This window comes from Aptenodytes patagonicus, chromosome Z, assembly GCF_965638725.1.
Source record: "Aptenodytes patagonicus chromosome Z, bAptPat1.pri.cur, whole genome shotgun sequence".
Lineage (NCBI taxonomy): Eukaryota > Metazoa > Chordata > Aves > Sphenisciformes > Spheniscidae > Aptenodytes > Aptenodytes patagonicus.
The window spans coordinates 19,491,738-19,517,505 of NC_134982.1; the positions used below are offsets into that span (position 1 = coordinate 19,491,738).

Here is a 25,768-nt window from a genome sequence, read left to right on the forward strand (position 1 = left end):
ATCAGTTTCTGTTGATTCTCCACGCATGGTTTCCTGTCCCTCCCAAAGCATTTCAGGAGCTATTCTACATTTGCAACTGTGTCCATGGACACATTATTGTGGCGGGGAGAGAAAAGCAGATTAATTCTGTCCCACCCAGCTTTCTGGTGACAATCCAGCTTATTGGATGTGTGCAATGTAGAAAAGATTAACCCTATACACTGTAGCTGAATTAACTCCTGTGCATAACATGGAGGTCACAGGAACTTTGATTCTTGAAATTCTGTGTCTGAATCTGTTTAAATTCTCAATCTAAATAGCCTCCTGGTAGTATAATAGCACACTTGATTTTTTTCTTGGATTTCTTGTTTTCTTTTTGGTTTTGACCTTTAAAAAAATGCAAAGGAAAATTGAGAGTTGAAAAATCAAATCCAACAAAAACCCACACTTGACAGCCAGTGGATTTTTACCTATAATCTTTTTCATATGCCTGTGTGTCTCATGGCATAGACTTCTGGTTTTAACAGCAATTTTATGTTTTATCCAACCTGTAGGCAGGCACAAATTCACAAAATATCCTTTGTAGGATGCTTGGCAGTCTGAAACTCAATGGAAAGTCAGACTGGGAGCTGTTATCTAAGCAGCATTCAGAGCTGCACACACCAACAGTACTGGCATTGTCCTCTGCCTTAGACTGTGAGAGCCCTCTCTCAGCTTATTAAGGAGCATCCTTTACTGCATGAAAATATTATCAGCAAATGTGCAACTTAAGAGTTTTATGCTTAAAAAGGACCATAATTTTTTCAGACTTAGCAAAGCAGCTACATCTTGTGAAACATGATGGCCAATGTTTGTGTGTCAAACATTTTGTGTTTGAAATCATGTCTCCTTCCTATGACTGGCCATAAATCCCAACAATTAGCAAAGACATCATGTCCCAGGGAGCAGCCTTTGTGGTTTAGTTGCTGAGTATCAAAAGTTCAGTATTATTTAATAATCCAGATGCCTGAAATTCATGCAGCCATGGCTTGCTATGCCTCAGTTTTATTCACACAGTTGGAGGTTTGCCTGAGCACTCAGCTGGTAGCAAATTGTGAACTTTTCCTGGACAAACATCAGAGCAGATTTCATAGTTCCCCTCTACTGCCTGTTACTGTATCGTGTTCTCAAGGAGGAATCAATATGCAGAATATAGTTACCTTACTTGTGGTGCTTAATGTGGCAAAATAGTCCTTGAGTATTGCTTTTAAGTAGAGGAAAAGGTAGACCTTTCTCTTCCCTGATGATATTTCAAGTGTACCTGGGAGCAAAGCAGCCCATCAGAGTTTCATAACTAGCACATGACTACCTAACAAGATACTGAAACTAGTACTAAATGACCTGATACCTTTTTTATTCAAAGTCACTTTAAGAAAATCAGGAAGACTGTAATGTAACTTTCTGGGCAGGATTATGGTTCCCAAGCCTTTCCCTGAGGCTTATGAATCTTGGACAGCTGAGATTTTCCTATGTTGTTTTTTGCAAAGGATCATACAAACATCAAGTGTTTCTCATTTAAAGCTCTACCAGCTGCCTACGAATTTTTAGTTGCTTGAATACAAGGCCAGGGTTACATGGCTGGTGTTTTATTGTTCACTTAGCTCAAGTGGAAAATGGCTTAACCATATTAATCAAACATTCCAAACATATTTACCATCAGCCTGAGGTCAAATCTGGTCAGTTTTAGCCCAGAAATATTTCTTGGACAAGTTCTGAGACATGATCTTAAAATGGAAACTCACGTACTTAATGGTAGCATTTAACACAGTTCTTAATTTCTGTATTTATTATAAAAATCTATGGCAAACTATATTCACTGAATATTCTAGTTAATTATGCTATGCTTTACTATCATATGAGCATTTTTATTACACTGTTCAGATACTTTTTCAGATTGAAATCAATTTATTTTTGAAAAGTAATTTTTTCTGTTTAATAGCAACAACAGACCAGCAGGCAGCCTCATTTGAAATGGAAATGTCTCAAGCTGGTTTCAGTGCTCATTATTCTCAGGTAAACAAGCTGTTTGAAAATAGGTTCTTTTACAAAGTAGATTTTTGTTGGTGATGGCATGAATTTGGAATGAGTTTTTCAGAATTCTTTGTACAGTCCTGTTTGCTGTTGGACATTTCCCACAATCAGTTGTTTTTTTGTAAATATGTATGTAAAGAATGATTATAAACAATGAAAGCTTAAGAGAATAAGTACCTTTTTCACATGAACTCTAAATTTAATGCTCCCATAGCACTTTCTATCAGGAGAGTAGTCTATAATATGTTAAGGAAGACAGAGGAAGACTTTTTACCAGGGCCTGTAGTGACAGGACATAAGGCAATGTTTTTAAACTGAAGGAGGGTAGATTTAGATTGGATATAAGGAAGAAATTTTTAAGATGAGGGTGGTGAGACACTGGCACAGGTTGCCCAGAGAGGTGGTGGATGCCCCATCCCTGGAAACATTCCAGGTCAGGCTGGACGGGGCTCTGAGCAACCTGATGTAGTTGAAGATGTCCCTGCCCACGGCAGCGGGGTTGGACTAGATGACCTTTAGAGGTCCCTTCCAACCCAAACTATTCTATGATTCTACGAACTATAAAACTGTTCTCTCTAAATATTAATGTATAAATTGATATTGCATTGTGTTGGTGAAATTGAGACAGAAGATATATAAAAAGGATATTTCTGTCATGGATATGATCTGCATTATTAGTAACACAACGTATTCTTAGTTCTGTTAGCACATTGAATACCTTAGTTCTCAGGGGGTAAATATTTATTAAACTAGGATGCAAAAATCCCTGGGAATTTCTATTAGCAGAAAATCACTCTCTATGTATTTTATTTACTCTTGAAAAGTCAAAACATATCCATTGTGATGATCTGCTCAGAGTACAAAAATGAAATTAAAATTTAACATGAGATCAAAAGAATTGGGAAGACTTATGCTTTAAAGATATGAAGAAGTAGTGACAGTGGAAAAGAACACAATAGGAGAGCAATTGAACTGAACAAACACCAAGCAATCCAAGACAAACTGACATGCATAGGAAAACCTTTAACATGGCTTTGTATACAGCTCAGCATATCACTGGTAAAAAAGAGAATAAAAGACCTTCAATATGATTTAACAGAAATACTTTATTACAGAAGTACTCTCCATTCATTTTTACTCTCTGCACTACATTACACGATTCTTCAGATGGTGTATCACACCTTAGAAACAAGTATTACCCTGATAGGGAGCACGAGGATTATTTATAAGATTATCTATTTGGTAGAGCATATTCTTGAAGTTCACAAACAACTGACCTGCTATCATCAGAACCTCACTTCAGAAGTGGATCTTCAGTCCTTGGTGCGTTGACAGACTCAGGGTCTCTGGTGTCTGTCTTATCTAGAAGGCTACGTGCATGCCTTTAGGCAAGAAAGGTCAGCAAACCATTTCTCATTGACAAAAGGCTCTTGTACAATATACAAGACAACATACACAGGTTCAACAGAGAGAGGTTCAAGTTTCTGAAAATTTGTCTGGGGAATGCATTTAAGTTTTGTATTCTCTGATTAGCTTTGCTAAATCCCTTTTGTCTTTCTATTTGGCCTGGAATGGTGGGCTGAAGTTGTAGGAGCTGTGTTTCATTCTGCTGTTTTTCCTGAACAGCCTTTTTTTTTTTTTTTTTTTTTTTTTTTTTTTTTTCCCCAAGTTGCATGCATTTTTAACAAAAAGTGGGAGACATACCATGATTGTAGGAGCCATACTATAGTAGGAAAAGCAGGGCTAAATATATAAGTATACAGGAAGCATTACCCAAATGTGAGCATCATGATCAGTGAATGTCTAAAGATGGTTCACATGGAGAACAGGCTTTTTGTTTTTCTCTGCATAAGGATTGGATCATGCTTGGAGCAGTTGGAGCATATGACTGGAACGGCACAGTGCTCATGGTGAAGGACAGTGGTATTTCAATGCCAACTAATGACACTTTTCGTGACAGGCTTTCAGAAAAAAATGAACCCCTTGCAGCCTATCTAGGTAAGAGAAATAGCCCATCTTAACGCTTTTTGACAAATGCTACAAGATCTCTCTCAAATCTCATTCACAAAGAGTATCTTACAGAATATTATCTTATATTCCAGGAGCCTGGGAAAATTTTTAATGTATGGACATGTCTACTGTATGATTTTCTTGTTCTTTTTAAAAAAAAATTACCATTTCCACAATCAGAAAACTAGTCCAAACACTTACAGACCTAAGTATATCTAGACTTTCCCCAACAGAGATGTCTAATCTGTTAAGAGAAGATTTCATAGATTCCTCTAGTATTCTTCTCAAGTTTTTCTATGCCTTAATAGTTAAAAAGTTTTATACAACATTGAGTCTAAATCTTTGCTTAAAATTAAGCTGATTTCTGTTACTCAGTGGACAAGAACAACAGTTTACCACTATCTTTTTTATAATAATGTTCTGCATAGTGGCAGGCTATTGTTTCCCTCTCAGACTTTTCTACCAAAAAGCATCAGTGGCCTTGCTCTCTCGTCAAGGTCTTGCTTTCTGCACCCCATGGTTCTGTTTGGTCTGTTACCTCATTTAAGCCACATTTTCACTAATCAAGAGTCAACACTAGAATAATTTCTTTTTTTTCCCCTAAGTACACTGTTTGTCTTCTTTGCAGAATGCTATTAGCTATTTTTTTTATGTATCAAATTTGATAATTTTAAATTTAAATCCTATCTTCTATAATACTTGCAACCCTGCCACAGTTTTGATTCATCTGCAAATTTTTTAAGTCTTCCTTCACCCAAGTTGTTAAATTGTTGTTAATACTAAACAGAGCTAGGTTTAAAATGCCCCCAAAATTGCATTTGGAAGACTCCATCAGTTTGACAGTGAGCTGGTGACAACTGTTCTTTGAAAGTAGCTTTTCAACCAGCTGTTCATGAGTTATTTCATCAGTACCATCATATCGCACACTGTGTGAGAATAGCAAAGTGGACGTGACTCACCAGCCTGTGAACTGGTTTAATAACACAGCGGTGCTCCTGACTCTGAGACTGTAGGCAAATACACATCCAGCCCTTTTAATTAACTCTGCTATTATTCTCTAGTATAAGTAGGGCTAAACATGTAGTTGTAGAATTAGCCTTAAAAACGCCCTGAATCACAGCAAGTATTTCTGATGCATTCTGTGTGTACTACATCTTGACTTCTTTTCTGCTTCCTAGGATATACTGTGAATTCAGCGTTGACACCTGGAGGCATACTGTACATAGCAGGACAGCCACGATACAATCACACTGGCCAAGTTATCATTTATAAAATGGAAGGAAGAGAGGTACAAGTACTTCAGAGGTTAAATGGAGAACAAGTAAGTATGCATTCATGATTAACATACAAGAGGAATATGGCATGAGAAATAGAAATAATGATTTCAAATGAGAACTCTGCATCAGAAGAGCAAATGAAACTGCGACTTGTAAGCAAGATCAGAAGGAAAGGTTAGGTAGATTCTCTGGTGTAGTAAGTCATGGAAAGTGGACCCTACAGTAGTCAGAGACCCTTGGAAATTTTCTCTTTGAGGGTTAAACCTTCAGCAGTGTCAAAGTGGTTGTAGCCATCTCTGTACTTGCAATTTTCTCTGTCTGCTGAGTGGAAGGGGTATGTCACTGGCAGGAAACGGGTGCGACAGCAGGGTTCTGTGCAAAAGCATCGGTTGGGATAGCGTGAAATATTGAATAGTTGCTTGTTATATTGAGTAGCAGCTCACTGAGAGCTGTTCCTGCAGGAAAAAAACAACATGTAATCATGTAATTAAAGATGGTAGTATAATATTATGCATATGAGGGTTGAAAGACCTGCCTACTCGGGTCTCCCTAGGCTGCAGTACAAGCTTCTTTCAGGAGAATTCAGGTTGCCTAATTTTCACCTATAGCTGATGTCTGCAACTCAGCTAATCAATCAATCCTTTTAGAGTCAATGAAGGAAAGTGGGCATTTTTAAGGTTTGAGGGATCTGGCCTACTTGAAGCATCTTCTGTGAGACAAGATGCATCTTGCATTAGAAGGGACTGCTTCTCATGTTGAGTGTAAAGGAAATGCAGGGTGTCTAGCTTAGCTGTGAAGTGAATGTAATCAGATAAATCCCACACCTTGTACACAGTCTATGAACGTATCTAGCTCTTTGTGTAGATCTTGTTCCTCTGCATTTAGTGACAACTTGGGAATTTTGGAGACTGCCTGCACTGTGTTGTCTCGGAGCTTTTGTCCGCCTTCCTAGCTTTTTCCCCTGGCAAGCCTAAGACTATTGTTTTTGCTCCTTCTATGTATTATTGTTGGGACCGAAGAGAAAACTAGCTTCCCCAAGATACTTCTGTTCAAAAGCTGTCTTAAGAGGTCCTACTCCCCTTAGCAGGTAGAAGGCACCATTTGTACCTTTCAAACTCAGGAGAGCTGAAAATTGAATGTACCATTCTTAAATAAAAAAATCTGACAACAAACCCTAAAACAGAAAACAAGCTTCAAAGGCAAACAGACCACAAAGATCATCTAGGTAGCAAAGAAAATTTCTGCCTAGTGGGTTAACATTTGGCATTGTTGCAAGCAACCGTAAAACAGGTCTCTGAATAGGAAATGTTGCATGATGTTGCTGACTCTGTCTCTGATCTATACCTTATATTTTCCTGCAGATTGGATCATACTTTGGGGGTGTTATTACCACAGTCGACATCAATAGGGACTCATTTACAGACCTTCTTCTTGTTGGAGCTCCTATGTATATGGGAACTGAGAAGGAGGAGCAAGGGAAAGTATATGTTTATGGTCTGAACAAGGTAAGGATGATATTTATTGACCAGGAGTAGAACATGCTCCTTGCTGTCTTCATGTCCTTATTTTAAAGAAATATGATAATTTGAGCTGGGGAAGATGACCTGTTGAAAACAGAGAAACATGATTTTGACAACTGAGAGTATAATACAGATTATTTTTGAAAACTTTCTTCTCAAACTCTTGTTTTCTCATCTTTTTTTCTAAGCGAGTATATTATATAGATAAGCATTATATCCTGTAAGCTGCAGTATGGCATAAATGCTAATTTATAGGATTAATTTTCTATCACATTTTCTTTTTGCTTTCACAGATTAGGGAACAATAGGGCTCATCCATCCTAAAAGTGTGTGCTCCAGTATCCTTGTGACTTGCTTACCAACCTAGAGCTAAACCCCATACATCCAACAGCTCTTAAACGTGTCATGACTAGATTGAGGAATATACCAGCTGCACCTCAACTTCTTAACTTGATGTCTCTCCTTTCAATGTCTATGCATACTTTTTCTTATTTTTTTCTTCTTTTAGTCCTGTACCATTGTGTATCATTATAACAGTTATCAAAGTATGTTCTAGCAACAATGGTCTCATAAAACACTATTGCAAGAAAAGGACCTGAAGAAACTGGATCCATTTGACAAGGAAATCTTGCAGTTTCTACACGCATGTTGCTAACAACAAATTGCTGGTGAACAGGGTTGGCGAGAAAACAAGAATTCCATGTCCTCCAGTAATGTGAGGGTCTGAAATTTTTCCTGTGCTTCCTTTTATCCCTCTCCAAATAAAGGAGATGCAGCAATTACTTGTTGCTGCTAATCTCTAACATGGAACTCATGGGGCCAGTCTCTTGGAAAGATTGGTTACATACCATCCTGTATGTGTGGTTTTGATCTAGGATGCACACTGGACCAGAAGAATATGTATGTTAGGCCATGGAGTATGTGTCTACTGAGGACAGAATTCAGTCTATGTAAGAGAAATGCTGTCTTTTGTTCTGGAATAACAGTATTGCCATCTGTGTTTCATCAGAAACTTGGCTTACTTCTCAGATTAAGAGAATGCCTTTAGAAGAACTCTTTACACTATCTTAAGAATGAAGTGGTTTACTTACAATAACATCCAAATATTGTTATGATACTACACTTTCCTGTGAACCTCTAACTTCAAGAAATATGCAGAAGCATCTAGATGCAGAAAGAGAGGGAGCAAGAATGTCTTTCCCATCCACTGCTCAGAAAGAGCATTTGAATTATAGTTACAGAATCACAGTTTCTACAGTGCACTCAATGACTAGGAGTAGGATGTAACTGATTGTAATTTAATTCATCAGTTTGTCTTCTGGCAGGAACTCTTAAAAGCCTGCATTGCTAATATGTTGATGGAAATCCACAAATGCTAAATCTGTTCTTTCACAGACAAAGTTTGAATATCAGATGAGTCTTGAACCTATAAAGCAAACATGCTGTTCGCCGTTAAAACAGGACACCTGCAAAGTTCTTAAGAATGAGCCTTGTGGTGCACGCTTCGGGACTGCGATTGCTGCAGTGAAGGATCTCAACCTTGATGGATATAATGATATTGTAATAGGTTCTCCCTTAGAGGATGATCATCGGGGAGCTGTTTATATTTATCATGGCCGTGGCAACACAATCAGTAAAAAATATTCTCAGGTATGAAGTAAAACTTTACAGATTGGCAGCTGCTATAAATGTATGTAGCACAAATCCTGTTTTCCATGTGTTCCCAACATAGAATCAAACTGTACTTCACCTGTCATGACAGCTTCTTTTTTAAAATGCTCTGTACTTTTAAACTCAGTCTGATTTAACTGAATTTGACTCTAATAATGTTACAAATATACTTGCATGTTTTTATTAGAAACCTTCTGAAATGTTCTGTACAGCCAGAAAAGTAGATATTTTGCAATTCTGAAAATTTATGGTGTGTTCATCACCATGGTAACCCTTTTAGGAGAATTGTAATGAAAATTTAATATATTTAAAGAGTCTAAAAGCCATCTAACTGCCAACAAATGTGTCTTGAATGTTCTTATCCTTCAGTATGCACTGCATAAACCTCTTAATGCTTTTCACAGCGTATTGCATCAGGTGGAGATGGGGAAAAAGTGAAATTTTTTGGCCAGTCTGTGCACGGAGAAATGGATTTAAACGATGATGGGCTGATTGATGTCACCATTGGAGGCCTTGGTGGGGCTGCCCTCTTCTGGTACGGATACTCACAGCAGCTGTCAGGCCAGAAAATAACCATTTGTCTTGGGATACCGATGTAACTTGCATGCACTAGTGTTTGGACTGTTGTGAGAATACTGGTTTCATCTCATGCTTTGACACTGGCTGTGAATCTTCATATTTTCATATATCTCTGGAGGAACGAGTATAAAACTTAACGGATAACAGTAATAAATATAAGAATGTTTTAGAAACCTTGTTAGCCTAGTATGAAGACCTTGCCCTCCTACACCATATTCAAAATAGAAACTGATTCCACTTGTGGCACTCAGTAAAACAGAAAAAACCCTAAGTGTTCTCTTTTTCACACTATATTGCCTATTATCTTATTAGCAATATCAAGGACAGGTTCAAATGTGAAGGGGACACTGAGAAAACTCATTTGACTTCCTACTAAGAAAAGTCTACTTTGACTCCCTACAGAAGATCTTGGAAAAATTTAACTAAACTTTCTGGTTAACAGTGAATTCATTTTCCTTACAAAAAAGCATGATTCAGATGGCATAATGAGCAATATATTTTTTAAGGGAGAAGAGAAAAATACTAGTGAGAGAAATAAACAAGGTAACGTAATCCCTCACGTCTAAAGCACAACTAAAACCATTTCTCTCTCTGGTAAGGCAATTACTAAGCCAGCTCCTTGCTTTCCCTGCCCTGCTGTTCCACCTAACTCACCTGATAGGTGATCAAGTTTGTCAGGTCTTGCTACCATTCTCAAGCTGCCAGCTTCTCTTCACCTTCCTCTGGTAGTTTGTCTTTCTAAAAGCTCTGTGTGTGAATGCAATGAGATTCCCCTTCACTGCATTGTTTAGATCACAAATCTGAAGAAAGCTATTTTGCCAGCTAAATTTTCTGCTGGTTTAGTACACCGGTGTACTCCGTCTCAAGGCCAAAAGGAAGCTAAGCCAGAGCAAAGGGAGAGGCAGGAATGCATTGCAGGGACAGGGGCAAAGGGGACTTAAAGTGAAGCAAATTGGTAGTGAATCTCAGCCTGTTTATCTACCCACAGCCTAAGAGATGACACACTACCCTCCAGCTCATGTATAGTATGTTCATCTGTGGATACCCTCAAGGATGGGCCTGGGCCTTCAGTCTCTTTTAAAATGGGACTGGCTGTATAGAGTTGCTTAAATGCTTTTGAAATATTTCCTTTCATCTGGTATCTGTTGTGAAACAAGTACAGCGCTGTGGAGAAATGCTGTGACCGCTTTCTCTGTAATTTGTTGTTTACTGGTACTATATATAGAGTGTATAGTTAATTATTTGTCTAGACCATCACATATGTGTATTTTAATGTCGAATGTTGCACATTTTGTAAGTTCATTCTTAAGTTAAAAAAAATTGCTGCTATTATTTTCAAGGCACTTTCTCTCTTTGTGTTTTTGTTAAGGTCTCGTGATGTGGCTGAAGTAAATGTTTCCATGCAATTTACACCCAAAAGCATCAATATCCAACAACAAAATTGTCAGATAAATAAAAGAAAAACAATATGCATAAATGCCACAATTTGTTTTAAGACCAGACTGAAGTCGAAGGAAGATATATTTGAATCCAGTAAGTAGATAAGCACTAAGCTACGGAATCTTTATGCTGTAAAACTGCTATGCTCGCATTCGTTTATTTCTCCAAAAATGGAATGCATCTCTTCTAAATTCACTATTCCAAGCGCATTTAAGATACCGGGGGAAAAAAGAATGTGTAGAGGCAAATTGGTTCGTAATATTGATCTCCACTTCCTTTGCAGGTCTACAGTATTGGATTACTCTCGATTCACAAAGGCAAATACCTCGAAGCTTGTTCACAGAAAGCCATGAGAGGAAAATGCAAAAAAATATAACTATCAAAGGGTCAGAATGTATTAAACATAACTTCTACATGTTGGCAAGTAAATCATTTAAAGTGTTTTTCTCATGTTGACATTATAGTAACCCAAAGGTATTTGATTAGTTACAAATTGGACAACAAAATCTGCATCCAGAATTAATCTTAAGAAGGGTACATAAAGTTTGTTTACCACTTAGGATTTATATATTTGTATATGTATATAGATATAAACTATTTACTTACCTGTACAGTCTATTGCCCTTTGTCTGTTTGTGTCTGTCTTTAGAAAGAGCATAACACACTTAGTGGAACAAAGCAGCTATCGTGGTTAGTAGTTTAGGTGCATTCAAAACTCAGCAGGAGCATATGAGCTGGAAGTCTAGTTTGCATATTTGCAATTCCTCCTACTAAAATATAGTAAAAAAATTTGCAAATTAGGTTTGGGATAGAGAATACTTACTGCGAAACAGAAATGTAATTAGCAACTGTGAGTATGAAATTGCCCAGATTGTAACTAATGTGCAGAGTGAATGGAGGTGTATATTATAAGCTACCCACATTTAAAATGTTTAGTGACTTCACAGTTGTATCATAATTCAAAACTAATGATAAATGATGCCCAGATTTTGCTTGAATATGCAATACATCTCCTAACAGCAGGCCTCAGTTTGACTTCACACAAAGTGATACTGCTGCTGTTCGTCTTACTGATCTCTTAAGCACAACTAAAAGAGCAAAATATATGAGTTGTCTGTTCTGAGACATTCTTAAATGAAACTGTGCTGGATAAGCTCAAGCTATGTGACATTTTTATGATGAGATGAACTACACAAAACATTAGTAGATATTTATAAGGATTGGCTTGCCCATTAAATGCTTTATCATCAATTGCAAGCATTCGAATGCTTCTGTAGCAAGGATTGGCGACAGTGTGACTGAAAAATATTTTACCTCAGCATTGTTTGGGGGTTTTAACCTCCTTAGATATTAAAGTGAATGTCCATAACAGCAATTTTGTTTTCTTTATGTTCTAGGATAAGCCTGACTTTCAGGACTCTGTAAAGGTTTTGCTGGAGTTCAATTTTTCTGATCCAGAGAGCGGACCTGTTCTTGATAGCAACCTGCCAAATTCAATATCTGAATATGTAAGTCAGCAAGATTCTGTATTAATAACCAAAGTATTTAAGGTAAAATTCATAGCCCACAGAAGAGCTGAAAGTATTGTCCACAAATTGGCGAAAGAGGGAGGGTCATTGAGCCTGTCCAGAAGATATTTCCTCTGAATGAGTCTTCATGAGTGAAAAGCTTCATTCAGTGTGCTTGGGAACCAGCCTGGGGTTTTAAAGCTGTCCAGAGTTAACTGAAGATAGAAGAAAGTACAAGCAATTTTACTGTCATTTTTTACATAGATAGAGCAGGGGAATGTTAGTCATATACTTTGATGGTGCTTGGCATCATTCATACTTCTACTATTGCCTCTTTTTCTAATCTAGATGAATCACTTAGAAGGGAATGAGTAGAAAGGTTATGTTTCATCTATGCATTTTACAGGATATTGGCATGTCTAACTGATTAATATTAGGGAAGACTTCTTTGATTGTCAAACAGAAGACCTTATATAAAATTAGATAATTAATTAAAATGCAAGTATTTAATTTTAATAATAAATGTAATAAAATTGAGAATAAAAATACTATTGTTGCAGATTCCTTTCACAAAAGATTGTGGAGCCAAAAATAAATGCATTTCAGATCTTGTTCTGAATGTAAAAGCAAGCATAGCTGGAGACAGGTAACTACACTGGGTTTATTGTATCACTTGATATCTACACAAAATTTCTATGTAAATTATAAATTCTGTAGTCTAATAAGATAATGCTGTGGCATAATTTCCAAATCAGAAACAATATAGTCTGGACACTGAAAGAAGTTCCTCTTTATGTTAAAAACAGATTCAAAAGTTAAGATGTCCAACATCCTTACTTTATTTTACAGCTCTTCTCCGTTCATTGTAAAGTCACGCAATGATAAGTTCACCATCCAACTCTCTGTGAAGAACAGAAAAGACAGTGCCTATAATACCAGAGTTTTGGTTCAGTATTCTCCAAATATTATTTTTGCTGGCATTGAGGTAGGAATTTTTCACATTATCACATTTATGATAACCTATATTGCTAGAGAGATCCGAGGAGGTCTTTTTATTAAGCCTGAATTTCACTGCTCTGGCATCATCTCAGTTGATTGGAAGATATTCCCTGGGAGTGCTGTCCTTGCTTATACCTCTAAAAAAGTGTATTTATTTTGACCTGAGTGGACTCTTGCCTAGCCTCCGTTAACTACAGACGCAAGTTCCACAATGACACTTAGACAGTAAGTGCCTGCATCTTAGATGAACGTCAGCACCATGAATCATCTGTACATCTGTAGAGCCAGAAATACCTTGTTATTCGTCAGTACAGCTCCTGAGCCTCTAGAATTCTCCTTTTGCACGTGTATAGAAAAAGCACTCTCTTCGTAGGGCAGCATAGGCAGTGCCTGCCTCATCCCTACCTCAGACAGCATTTCCAAAGTAGCTGTTTTTCTGCCTGCCTCAGCAGATATGCTATGAATTCACCTTAGTTCAGGTGGGAAACTTTAGGAGAAGTTTGGTTTCAATCTACAGTCCTGCTGTTGCAGATTAGGAGAAGTCAAGGATCCATAGCATTGTTGCTGACCCTGTGGCAATAATTTATGAAGTATGAATGTCACTTTTATTGCCAAGTTAGGAACAGATTTACAAAATTACATGTTAAAACTGTGTACTTATACATATGTTGATCTGCTAGACCCCACGACTAATTTGCATGATGTCCAGTTTGTATAAAATTCCTAATGTTCCAAACACTTTCACTGGAAGGGAATGATGGCTACTAATCGATGTAGATGTCCATAGGTGGAAATTGTTTTGTGGAAGTTGTGGCTTCCTATTTTTGGTCCAGTTCAATTAAGGCTTTGACTGTTACGATGTTTTGACAATGATGGTATATATGATCAACAGGCCCTTGATGCTTAGTCAAAATTTAAAAAGAGTTTGCACAAGGTCATGATTTCACTTTCTTTTTCCTTTAGGATATACAGAAAGATAGTTGTGAATCTAATCACAACATCACCTGTAAAGTGGGATATCCATTTCTAAAACGTGCAGAAGAGGTAAAAAGTCCCCCTGCATGCAAGGTCTTCTTGCTTCATGTTGCTCTAAGGCTAGGGCAGTCCCTATCACCTCTGAATTTCTTTTCTTTTGTGTTCACCCCAAAACCTGTCCCAAGCTACCCTTGATATGAACTGCACTGAGCCAGATAGGAAAACATCAGGTCTTCAGTACCTGGGCAGTCAGCGGTGGTATGTGAGGAGGTAGAAGGTGCATATTGCCATCCTTGACACTGTCAGAAGGCAAGTGGCACACCTGGCCAGAAGGGTCTGTCTCCAGATAGGATATTGGTTAGGATATACTGGTAAGACATTAGATACTGTGGTGTTCCACAGGTTGGAGCCTATGACTTTAGTTATTTTGTATATAAAATTTAATCAGATGGTTGGACAGAGAATAAGCTGGTATGTGGAAATGCTAACCTGGATCTGCCAAAGCCAGAGCTCCAGCTTGAACAGCTCCGGTGGTAAGTCTATATCTTCTGCTGGAACAGAAAGGGAGCTTTAGCTAAACTTAGCCATTGAAAATATGCATCTAAACCTCACTTAAATAGTTCTGATATTGAATTGGGAAATATCAAATTGCATTCAAATAAGACCAGCTGTCTTTCCTGGCAGTTTCTTGTCTGTTCCTCTGTATGCGTAACAGAAGGAGGATCAGGAGTGATGTCCTCTTACATTGCCTCCCACATACATGTTCCAGCTTGTGTCTTGGACTTGTAGGAATTAAGTCAGCTGTTAATTTCTTGCAGCCAAATAAGCATACTACCCAATGCCAGTGCCCACACAATGCTCCATTCCCAGCTTTACTGGATTTTTCACGTTTTCCTTTCAGGCTTTGATTGTTAGTTTGTCTGTAGCTATAGATCCTTAAATTTAGAAATTTCATACTCTTCTTTGCATTCAGAAATCAATTAATCTCTGATTCACTGATAAGCATCCCTAATACGTTCCTTTTTAAAGCCTCTTCCTGGGTCTTTTTTTTTTAATATGAAGAAATATCTAAGACAACTTTCTCTGGGTCACTTTGTAATAAAGATTTGTGCATATTAAAGGAAAAATAAAAGTTTGAGCTGAAAAATCCTGTACAGTAACAAATAGTAAAACTTTTGCTTCATATAAAATTACCCTTAAGTGTCAGGCTATAAAGAGGGACATGTTTGGGACAGTGTTCCCGAATTTCGTGTAGCGCCAAATTGTGATAGATTTGCCCTAGTTATAATGAGTAGGGAATTTTTATGACACCTAGTAGTCATTTATTTACATTGTAAACATTTCTGTTCGGTAGTCTAGGTGTTTTACTATATTCCAGCAGCCTTCTATAGGCAGCTTATCTCCACTGTAGTTGCCAGGCTTTGAAGCCAGGCTTTGAAGCTTTGTTTCTTCCTCACTGGAGGAAAAAAATGGGTTCGATAAATTGGTTGCAAGACCAGTTGGCTTCCATTAAGAATTACTTAGCTACGTATTTTTAATATACTACATAATAAGTTTTACTGAGGCTTGTCAGTTCTGAAAATTTGAGGCTTCTGTTTAATAAGTGATAACTATTAAGATTTCCTTCTTGGTTGGGACAAATTCAAAAAAGTGGATTCATTCATAGAAAAGTGTTAAAATGTGAGTAAGTATTCCACAGATAAAAGTAGCAAAATTTTGCTCATTTTTCGTCAGATCAAACCTTATTAGTGTGCTGCTTTTTCTTTTCTTTTTTTTTTTCTTTTAAAATGTGTAATGTATTTCTCCAAATAGATTTCCTTCAAAATATCATTCCAATTCAATGCATCATATCTCCTGGAAAATGTTACTGTTCACGTATATGCAACAAGGTTAGTTGCAATCATTGCTTGTTTATCGTCTGATTTTTTTTTTTTTTTTTTGAAAGCTCTACAGCTTTGTGTATCACAGCAAAACTAGGATGACTTTTCTCAACTCAGAAGTAGTTTAACAATCTGTAGAGCTGACAGCTTTACGGATGTACTCAGCAGTGGACTGAGTGGACTAAATAAACAGCTGTTTGTCTTTAGAGCCTGAGAGTCACAAATGAGTCATAATTTCCGGTAGTTTTACCCTCAGAAAAGGTTTATTCTCTTACAAAATTACTGCATACTTCAGCATGAATCACAGTCTATGCTAAACAAAAAGGTCTGGCCTTCAAAGAGCAAGAGCATTGCGGAAGTTGTCTGTGATAAAGTAAAGGAATGCACTTGCCCTCAGTGTTTGCTGTCCCTGCAAAATACAGGGATGGTGTGAGAGTAGTGGCCCTTACTTGGCCCATTTTCATTCAGTCAACTGCAGTCTGTAATTTTAACAAAGATGCATTTCTGAGCTGGGACTGGTGCAGGACTTAACTTTTTAGTTACTAAAAATAGTCTTTTGAATTTATTTTTAGGAGATAGTAATTAACTGGAAATGGGTAGTGTGTTTTCATACCCAGAGCTGTAGGTATTTCAGTTTCTTAAGACCCCTTCCCACCTAGTACTCATGTTGCATGTGCAGATGACTATCACACTCTGATCTGAGTGGCATACGTTGTTTTATTTTAGTGACAGTGAAGAACCACCTGAGACCTTAAGTGACAACAGAGGACACGTTACAATTCCAGTAAAATATGAAGTGGGATTAATATTTGTAAGGTATTGATGCTTCTCTGTACTTCTGTTTGCTAGCCCAGTAGACAGCAGGTGTTCAAAGAGAATATGGTATTGTTTTGTTGTTGAGCTGTGCTCAAGTTAGTATCTACAAATGACAGCTTCTAGTCTCATGAACAGGAAGCACAGGCTGCATTGAAAAGAGCAGTTACATGAAATGGTGGAGCAGTTATACTGTCCCTATCTTGCTGTAGCTCCGTTTTATCTATTTAAATTTGATCTGCAGTTTGCAAGTACAACAGCAGCTTTTGTTGATTTTTGTACTTTGCTCTCTTCATTCAAAGGCATTTCAGGTACATAAGAAAGCAAATACTTCCAGCTTCCTGATGGCCGTGAGTTTGTATCACTATAATACTGCATGGTGTGGTGTTTGATTTCCAGCTTCAAAAATTAGCCTTAATTTTAGATTCTCAGAGGTTTGTTTTTATCAATTCAGACATAAATTTTAATGCAGGTCTTCTAGTACAATTTATTTTCAGAAATAGCTAAAATTCAGTTAAATTCCACACCTGAAAAACATTATAATTATTATCAGTAGAGTATATTGCATGGTGTGCAGGTGTAAATAATTAAGTCTAATTCATTTTGGATGCATTTCATGGTTCAAATCCAGCCTTTGTTTGTCCCATAGGGAATAACGTTGAATTTAGAACATGTTGGTTTTGTTCTCTTTTTACTTGGTTCTGTCTTTTATAGGACCCTGCCTGTTTTACATGGCAATACTCAGGATAAGGCACTGCACAGCTAGAATAAGAACAGCAAAATCAGGCCCTGATGTATTACTTTTGGGAGCAATATTTGCTCATTCTGTAGTTTTATCTGAACAAAACATTTAAAATGTACATAATGAAAAGGAAGCACTACTCAGAAAACGGATGAGTTGAACTTCAGTGGAAGTAGCAATGCACTCTTAATTGCAAGACTAGTCGTGGGGGATTCATGAAATAATGAAAAGACCTGTATTATTAACTGCTAGAGTTTTTATGAAGTTTTTGTGCTTATTGGTTTTTTTTTTTCTTGTGTTTTTTTAATCCACAGTGTTTTCAAAGAGCACCATGTTATAATTGCAGCAAATGATACCGTCCCTACTGCTGTTAACACAACAGAGCAGATTGGGGATGAAGTTACTCTGCATTATAGGGTAAGAAACAATTAAAACTGCATGATATAGGTACTGGCTTAATCTTTTTTTTTCATCTGGTTTGAATCGCTCAGTGCGCTAGCCTATTACTTAAATAGCAGCTATGCAATATGTTAAACCTTCTACATGGGTACTTTGTGTTTAACACTGGTTTTTTTCTTGCTTGCTTTGGAATAAGGTGAGTCAGAGGTTCTCAGAGTGGTCCATCTCCCACAGAGTAGTTCAGGTGGTTTTTAGAGCTGCTGCCCTCAGCCGGGGAAAGAGTATGCCCTAATAAATGAGAATTTGACGTATGCTCACTGCAGTTGAGAACAGATATTTCCAAAATTCAGTCAGCTTTGAAAAAGGCAAATGCCATGCGCCAAGAACATTATCTTCCTAATGGAATGAATACTGCAAACTAAAATAACTTGAAAAAGATATTTAGTGGACTAGAAGCCCAGCCTCAAGTTGCAGTAGGACTGAATTTTGTTATCTTGAGAGCATCCTTGTTTCCCAGTGTCAAATCCAAAGCTGAACGAGGGTCCCAAATACAAAGGATAAAAGTCTCTGAATCAACCTTCTCTCTGTAAAAAATGGGCATGGGAAAGCTCTCGCTCTCACTAAATAGCAATGGCAAAGGGGGTTTTCATATTTTTTAGCCCACCTATAGTTTTTTACTCAGCTACTCTTTTTAGTCTAAAAGTTCAAATCCAATAATCTCGAAGCTTTTTGTGGATGTTTAAGACATTATTCATCTCATTTCAGAATCTTTGCTTTCTGAATATAATAGCTGGTGGACTGCAGAGTATACCATTTATGATCTCATAAGCACAACTCATCTCTGCAAGCAGCTTATCAAAAATAAGTAGTTAGAAGAAAAAAGTTAAACAGGTTCTTGAGTATTTATTAAGCTCGTCCACTTCAGAGACAGGATCACCTATTCTCCTGCCAGCAATTCCACCTAGGCATTTTCTCCATCCTCGGCCACAGCAGGCATGTTTAGAAGGAGTAGCATCTTACAGATATGTCCTGTGATCTTCTCAGGAAACATGTGAGAGGAGCAGGTGAGCAGGAGGGCTGTTGCCTAAGCACACCTGAGGAGGAACCAGCAGGAGCCACCGCTAGTACGGTGGCTCCTCTCGCATGTTAAAGCATTTTGGGGGCTTTATTAAAAATTGAAATGAAATTATCTGAAGTAGAAGTGTCAGATGATAAGAGGATGCAGCAAACAAGATAACAAGAAGGAATTTATGTCAAAATGTCCCCTTTCATCCTGTTCATTTGATTTCCTTCAATAGAGTATTGTATTATCAAAGACCACAGAAGAATGCGTCTGCTAATTCACAACAGGCTGTTCTCAGGGGGAAAAAGTAAGAGTTCGTCACACCACTTTTTGCATAACTGACTGTGGAAGTGTAAAAAAACCACAGAATAAAAGAAAAACACAGGAAAGGAAAAAACTCACAGTCAAATACCAACAAAATAAGGAAAGTACTAATCAAAACTTTTTTTTTTTATAGATTGAAAAAGGTGAACACTTTCCAATGCCAAACCTCACACTGCAGATCTTATTTCCTGATGTAACAACAGCCAAGAACACTCTTCTCTACCTTACTGCGTTGTCACATTCCCAAGTAAGCTAGGAATTTGTATTTTTATGATTAATTTAAATTTGAAATTTTTGTTGTAAGGAACTGCAAAATGCAAACATTTGGGATTATACCTTGCTTCAAGGTAGATATTGCTTTTAGTCTAAAAGATGAAATGCTGGTGTTTTAAGAGTATGTACAGGTGTGCATAAGAAGACAGAGAGATAAATTTTCTTAAAAGGAAACAAGTAAATTTAAAATGGTGTTGAACAATAACTGGACTAGAACAAGGTTAATTTGATATATTGCCAAGTGATGAGAGGTCCAGACTGAGATATGTGTGGCGGGAGTTTCTTTCTTAGTTTTGCCTACTGAGCCTCAGATTATCTCCATTGTCAGCAGTGCTTACTGCAAATGCTCTAGTCCTGCTGTGTACATCTAGAGCTCAATCTCCTGTTCAGTCCTCTTCTTTCTGTTACTGAAATTAGCCTTCCTGCACGTCTGCTCTCCAGCACTAGCAGTCCTCTGGCTTCTTCCTTCTCTGGGGCACTGAGACATCTTGAAGGGGATGGTAGGTCATGTCTTTCAAATGCTCTTCACTGCAGCCCTCATTTGAGTTTTTCCATTTCACTCTTCCAGAGCAGCTGGAGGAGATCACAATTCCAGCAAATCCCATGATTCCAGATCTGTAGATATTAAAACTAGAGCTATATCAATAACTGGATGGCTGAAGAACCCAAATATCACTAAATGGTGACCTAAACCTCTTTTTTTTTTTTTTTTTCCAATCTTTCCCTCAGAGGCACACACATATATGCACCTCTGTCCAAATATTTCACTTAGTTTTGAGGTGTTGCACCACTGAAAAATAAACCAAATGGTCTAAGTGAAAGCTCAAGGTTCACTTTAAAACAAAAAAATCCAAAAACCCCCAAAATATTTCATGTTTAGAATAAAAAGAAATTGTGTCTGTTCTTAAATTCCTTCCCTCATTATTTTCATTCCTAGGCAATCACCATATTTGACCCAAGTTTGCACATAAACTCAACAAATCTGTGCTTTTTCTGTCGGTAAAATTCATCTACTGCTAGCTACACCCTAGTGATAGTAGTGTGCCAAAGTGCACTGCAGGGGATTTGCAATCCTCTCCATGCTAGCAATCTGAAAGTGAATGACCTGACTGAAAAAACAAATTCCCCCGCACCGAGACACCAAAGGATTTCCCAACTGCCTTTGAAGGAGCCATGGAGATCTAACAGTGCTCCAGCACCTGCTCCCCCTTCCTGGGCGCTGCAATGGAGGCTCCTGAATCCTGCACTTAACCTGCCTGTCTGCTTGCTAAGGCAGAACCTCTGCGGATTCCCATGCAAAAGCTATTTAGCTCTTTTAATAGCCAGCTCTTGCTGGTTCATGTAATGGTCATCTTGCAGGAAGCTCTTGTTTGCTTCTACAGATGTTTGAGTAGCTGGATAGAGTTTAGGTTAAATTATCTCATAAAAATCTCATTTGTTGTTTGAATAATGATACTTCAATACCTACACCATCTGAATTTCCTATTCTGCACTCTTGCAATATGCAGTTTTATTGCATTTAGCGGTTAGTAAATAATATTAATGTTATTAAATATTAAATATTATTTATGTTGGCTTGTTTCCAGAGCATTTTTTTTTAATAGATTGCATATTCAGACAATAAGAATAATATTTGTATTTCTGCTAACAGAATGCCATCTGCCAAACTAGTTACCCTGTAGATCCCTTGAAGATCAGCACTGGGAAACCATTTGTGTTGCCAAAAATAAAAGAACCTACAAAGGATACAATTATGGTAAGCCTACATATAGTACATATATTCATCCCAGATATCAACCCAGATCTTTGAGCTGAGTACTTCTGCAATAAATATTTAAAAGCTTCTCTCAAACTGTATCCTATGGAAACTCACTTTGTCTTAATAGCCTGAAAAGCCATTTTTATGTAGACTAGCTATAGGTTTTTTTTGGCTACAAAACTGTATGTGGAACTGAATTTGGTTTGGTTTGGTTTTTTTTTAAATTTAGCAAATGTGTAAATAACAGCACATTTGACAGCTGAGTAAATTTTCACCTCCTATATTCCCATTGTAATTAATAAATAGTAATATTTTAAAAGCTTCTCATGTCCCTTGCAACTTTTTTAGACATTCGGTTGAAAATACTTTCAAATGCTAACACTCTGATCTGACAGATTTTCCATGCAACTGGCAGAAATGTAATTGATGATCCCATTTGGAAAGGATTAGCCCCTCACATTTAGATGGAAGAGTTGCAAAGTAATTTTGCTGCCATAGTTCTGTTGGCACGTCAGGGGGAAAACCATCATACTACCTCCTCAGCATAGAGGTATGAGTGGAGTTTCTGGTGCAAATGAAGTCATGCCATGAGAAGAGTATTTTGTCACGCTTATCATAGTCCTTCACAGAGGTGATAAAGGTCTAGGCTAAGCAAAAATTTCCAAAGTGTTTCACATGGTTCTGCTGTCCTGACAGCTGGCAAGTAAAGATACTTAAATTTTCACACAGACATCCTGCCCTGCTTGAAAGATTCAGGTGTCCCACAATTTGAAAGGATCAAGAAACACTGCGGAGAAGCCATAGCTGTGTTGGCAGAAAAACACTTGCTGTTACAGGCTGTGCCTCCTTTAGGAGCTCTGCTGATGCCTTTTGCTGCATACCTACAGTTACAGAGCTTCCTCAAGGCTAAGCGAACCTGCAAAAACTGAGTCTATTCTACCACAGCATGAATATCTCAACTCGTTTTATATACTGCAGTGTCATTTTTACATAAAAAGCCCCAGTAATTAGTATTGGTTTAATATTGGTGTCATAGCAAGTCTATGATCTGTATATATAGTAGTTTACATATTTTTGGTTTAGTAATGTGAAAAGTCTCTTCCTATTAATTCATGCTTGTGCCTTTTAAACAGGACTGTGATACATACAGCTGTGCATCTATTAATTGTGCCCTGGTCCCATCTGACATATATCAAGTGAATGTTTCATTAAGAGTATGGAAACATACCATCATAAAAGTAAGTAAATCCCATTTGTATTCAGAATACTCTTGGCTTTGAGAAACTTAAGCCAATGTTTCTAATGTCTATTAAAATTACACCTTTCATTTTCTTAAGTCTCCACAGCCCCCTAGTATTTGAAATAATTTCTCTTGCTATTTTAAAATTTCCTCAAAACTAAGTTACATGCATTTTATTATCCTTAAAGTAAGTACTTAGAACTTAGCAGGAATTTCAAATCATGGTAAGAAGACACCCCTTACTTATTCTGTATTGATGGTCTTTTTTTTAATAGCTACTTATGCATCTACAAATTCTAATTTGGCAGATGTAAGGAGGGGTACATAGAAGCATATAATTTTTAAATAACTTTTAATCTGGAAGGATTTCTCAAGTCTATAAAGGATTTTTTGATCAAAAAGAGCAGAGGAGAAAGAGTCCGCCTCAGAGCACACCTCATTGTGTGAGGTTGTATTGTCTGATGGTTACAACAATGACCAGGCTGTGGTCTGTTTTGCTCAGTTGATAAATTTCTGATACTGAGTTCCTGTTTTGTGTCTTTGTTTTTCTCTGGAAAATAGCAGGACAAGAGGGGAGATACAGCAGAATTTTAGAAAGCCCAAGTCTGTCCCTGTGGCCAAAGTAGTATTCCAGGATTGATTAGTATTTCTTTGAAATCTCCACTCTCTACTCTTTCAGGACTGTTTTGCTGTCTTGTAAACGGTGATGTGTGTGCTGAAGGTGACATGCATGAGCAGCTTCGCTGACTTTCACATTTTTCAGCATCTCCCAGAACTTTAGCATTAAGTTTTGCTTTCACCCTTCTCATTTCTACAAAGCTTTCTACTTCAAAATACCTAATTATAAACCACAGCCATTTCTCTCTTCTTCCAGGCAAGTATTCACAGCTTAACCCTTGTTGTGAAAGCATTACTTAGGAGTGAGAACTCATCACTGATTTTGAGAAACGACCATCAAAAACTGGAGGTAAGAACATGATAATTCATGGGTTTACTCTTCATGGGATTTATTGTGCTACTGAATCATTCATTACTAGTGAACTGATTGTTACCTATTGTAATGTTTTATCCTACTCTAAATAAAAGTGATTTCATATCACAGTAGAAATGTCAGAATTAGTCAGATGATGATACCAAAATCCCATTACCCACCAATGTACCTGGGTGAGAAGTACTGTCTGAAGTATTTCTGCCTGCTGCAGTATAAATGCTTCCTGCATCTATGTAAATTAAAAGCATAACTAAAATTCTTTTAAGGAATCAATAGTATTTTAAAAATTGTCCTGGGTCATTTAGAAGTGATCTCACTTTGTACATTGTATTTTCTTTATTATTTCTATATTTATTATTTCTTTCCACTTCATTACCCAGGATATATATTTGAAACAGGAACTTTTATTTTTCAGAAGTTCCCTGTCATTTTCTTAGATAAGAAAGTATATAACATTATAGTAGTGGTGTCAGGTATAAAGAGAAATGTCTTTAATTTTGTTAAAGTTGTTATTTATCTTTTAATACTCTTTATTCCAAGACGTTTATAGTGGTTAATGCATTGCTTTTCTGTGATAACTTGTATGTGCAGGGGCTTACTTACTACAATGTACATTTTTAAGCAAAAGTCCTACTATGTGCTGTTATTGTTAATATCCCCAAAATTTAAAGCAAAGTAATATTCAATGTGAATTACATCTTGTGCAAAATATTTTTGAAAATACAAACATCACAGGTCAATTATTAGTTGGTATTGTATCCAGGCATTTCTTTTAAGTGATAGTTCAAAATTCAATCCAGGAATGAAAACACAGCTAAGAGGCTTGCAGATAATGAGAGCTGCCTTTACAAAGAAATTCAGAATTAACTTTTTTCAAGATGTAATTTCAATTTGAATGTTTAGTATTCAGCTCTTCAATGCTTTTTTGAACTATAAAGTTGTGTCTCTAATAAATTCTTAAGTTAAAATAATTCAAACTCCTATATGGTCATGTTTATTTAAATGTGAATATTCCTTATTTCAGTTTAGTTTACACCAGATACACCTGGTTTAAAATCAAATTAGTATCTACACAGCCTTTTACACTTATTTCATTTAATTGGTTTAGAAGCTTGTTAATCACTGCCACCTTTCAGGGAGGCAGGCATTGAGTGATGAAGAATAGACTAAAGAAACTCCCTAACATACACTTCAACTACTCATGGTTTTGGTCCTGTATCCTTTATAACAATGACCACTGACTTACAGCAGGGCCAACCCTCATGAAATGAATGCACTTACAAAGTGCAAGATATTATCTAAATATGGGGTTTCATGTTGGAGATTATTTTCTCAATTCCCTCCTACAAATTCCTGTAGTGGTACCCTTCTGGTGCATACTGATAAGTGTCATGCTGCTCTGTTGATATTTTAGAAGGACAAGTTATTTATTGCTTCCTTTCTGAACACTTTGCAGACCATGATTAAGATTTCCAAAGAACTCCCACCGGGTACAGTCCCCTTATGGGTTATCCTCCTGAGCATCTTTGCTGGACTCTTGATTCTTGCACTGCTTATATTTGCTTTGTGGAAGGTAAGCTGCGCATTCTTGTCTTCATGAAAATAAACAAATATGCTTAAATTCTCTGCCATGTCCTTCCCATAACTAGAACTTCACAGACACTAATATTATGTAATAAGTAGAGTGAAATCTTGTAGAAATGACAAAATAACACTACGTTTTTCTGAGGTAATGTAACATGCAATGCTAACCAATTGAAACCTGTATTGCCAGTATGTTATGAAAGGAAAAATAAAAAGATATTTTAGTACAATTAAGGGTTTATTAAGGGGGTTTTTTAATTAGCTTTGGCTGTGGCCTTTGATAACCAGGTTTTCTCTTTGTGCAAGATGCTAGGCCTGTGGTGTAAGTATTGCCGCAAGTGGGCACTCTTCTCCAAGCTAAATATTTAGTTCATACTTGCGTTAGAAGGTTACAGTTTATAGATTTCAACATGCATAATCTCTTGAAAAATTCGACAAGTATAAAAGGAAGTATTATTTATTCAATTGAGTAGCAAATATTATTAAGCATTTTAGCCTTTGACATTATGTGAGCATAACAATGATTCGGCAACCATAACAATGATTCCACAATCGCTTAGTATGTATTAACTGTACTCTTTTTGTCTGCTTTCGTGACATGTGTCTTTGTTTTTCCTGGAACAGAATAACTAATGTTGTACTTCAGTGATAAAATATTAAACGACTTTTTAC

The 25,768-nt window shown here is 37.0% G+C and overlaps 1 protein-coding gene across 2 annotated transcripts in view; it reads left to right on the forward strand.

Moving 5' to 3' along the window:
* Positions 1 to 25,768, forward strand: part of ITGA1 (integrin subunit alpha 1) — a 74,573-nt gene that overhangs the window by 44,629 nt on the left and 4,176 nt on the right. For both annotated transcript variants that reach the window (XM_076363334.1, XM_076363335.1), the window contains exons 10-29: positions 1,958 to 2,031; positions 3,903 to 4,047; positions 5,238 to 5,380; positions 6,698 to 6,841; positions 8,252 to 8,506; positions 8,932 to 9,062; positions 10,476 to 10,639; positions 10,830 to 10,966; positions 11,944 to 12,054; positions 12,615 to 12,700; positions 12,904 to 13,039; positions 14,017 to 14,097; positions 15,841 to 15,917; positions 16,635 to 16,724; positions 17,778 to 17,880; positions 19,383 to 19,496; positions 21,174 to 21,278; positions 22,415 to 22,519; positions 23,396 to 23,488; positions 24,969 to 25,085. In XM_076363334.1, the coding sequence (XP_076219449.1) occupies positions 1,958 to 2,031; positions 3,903 to 4,047; positions 5,238 to 5,380; positions 6,698 to 6,841; positions 8,252 to 8,506; positions 8,932 to 9,062; positions 10,476 to 10,639; positions 10,830 to 10,966; positions 11,944 to 12,054; positions 12,615 to 12,700; positions 12,904 to 13,039; positions 14,017 to 14,097; positions 15,841 to 15,917; positions 16,635 to 16,724; positions 17,778 to 17,880; positions 19,383 to 19,496; positions 21,174 to 21,278; positions 22,415 to 22,519; positions 23,396 to 23,488; positions 24,969 to 25,085 (2,411 nt within the window). The remainder of the gene's footprint in view (positions 1 to 1,957; positions 2,032 to 3,902; positions 4,048 to 5,237; positions 5,381 to 6,697; positions 6,842 to 8,251; positions 8,507 to 8,931; positions 9,063 to 10,475; positions 10,640 to 10,829; positions 10,967 to 11,943; positions 12,055 to 12,614; positions 12,701 to 12,903; positions 13,040 to 14,016; positions 14,098 to 15,840; positions 15,918 to 16,634; positions 16,725 to 17,777; positions 17,881 to 19,382; positions 19,497 to 21,173; positions 21,279 to 22,414; positions 22,520 to 23,395; positions 23,489 to 24,968; positions 25,086 to 25,768) is intronic.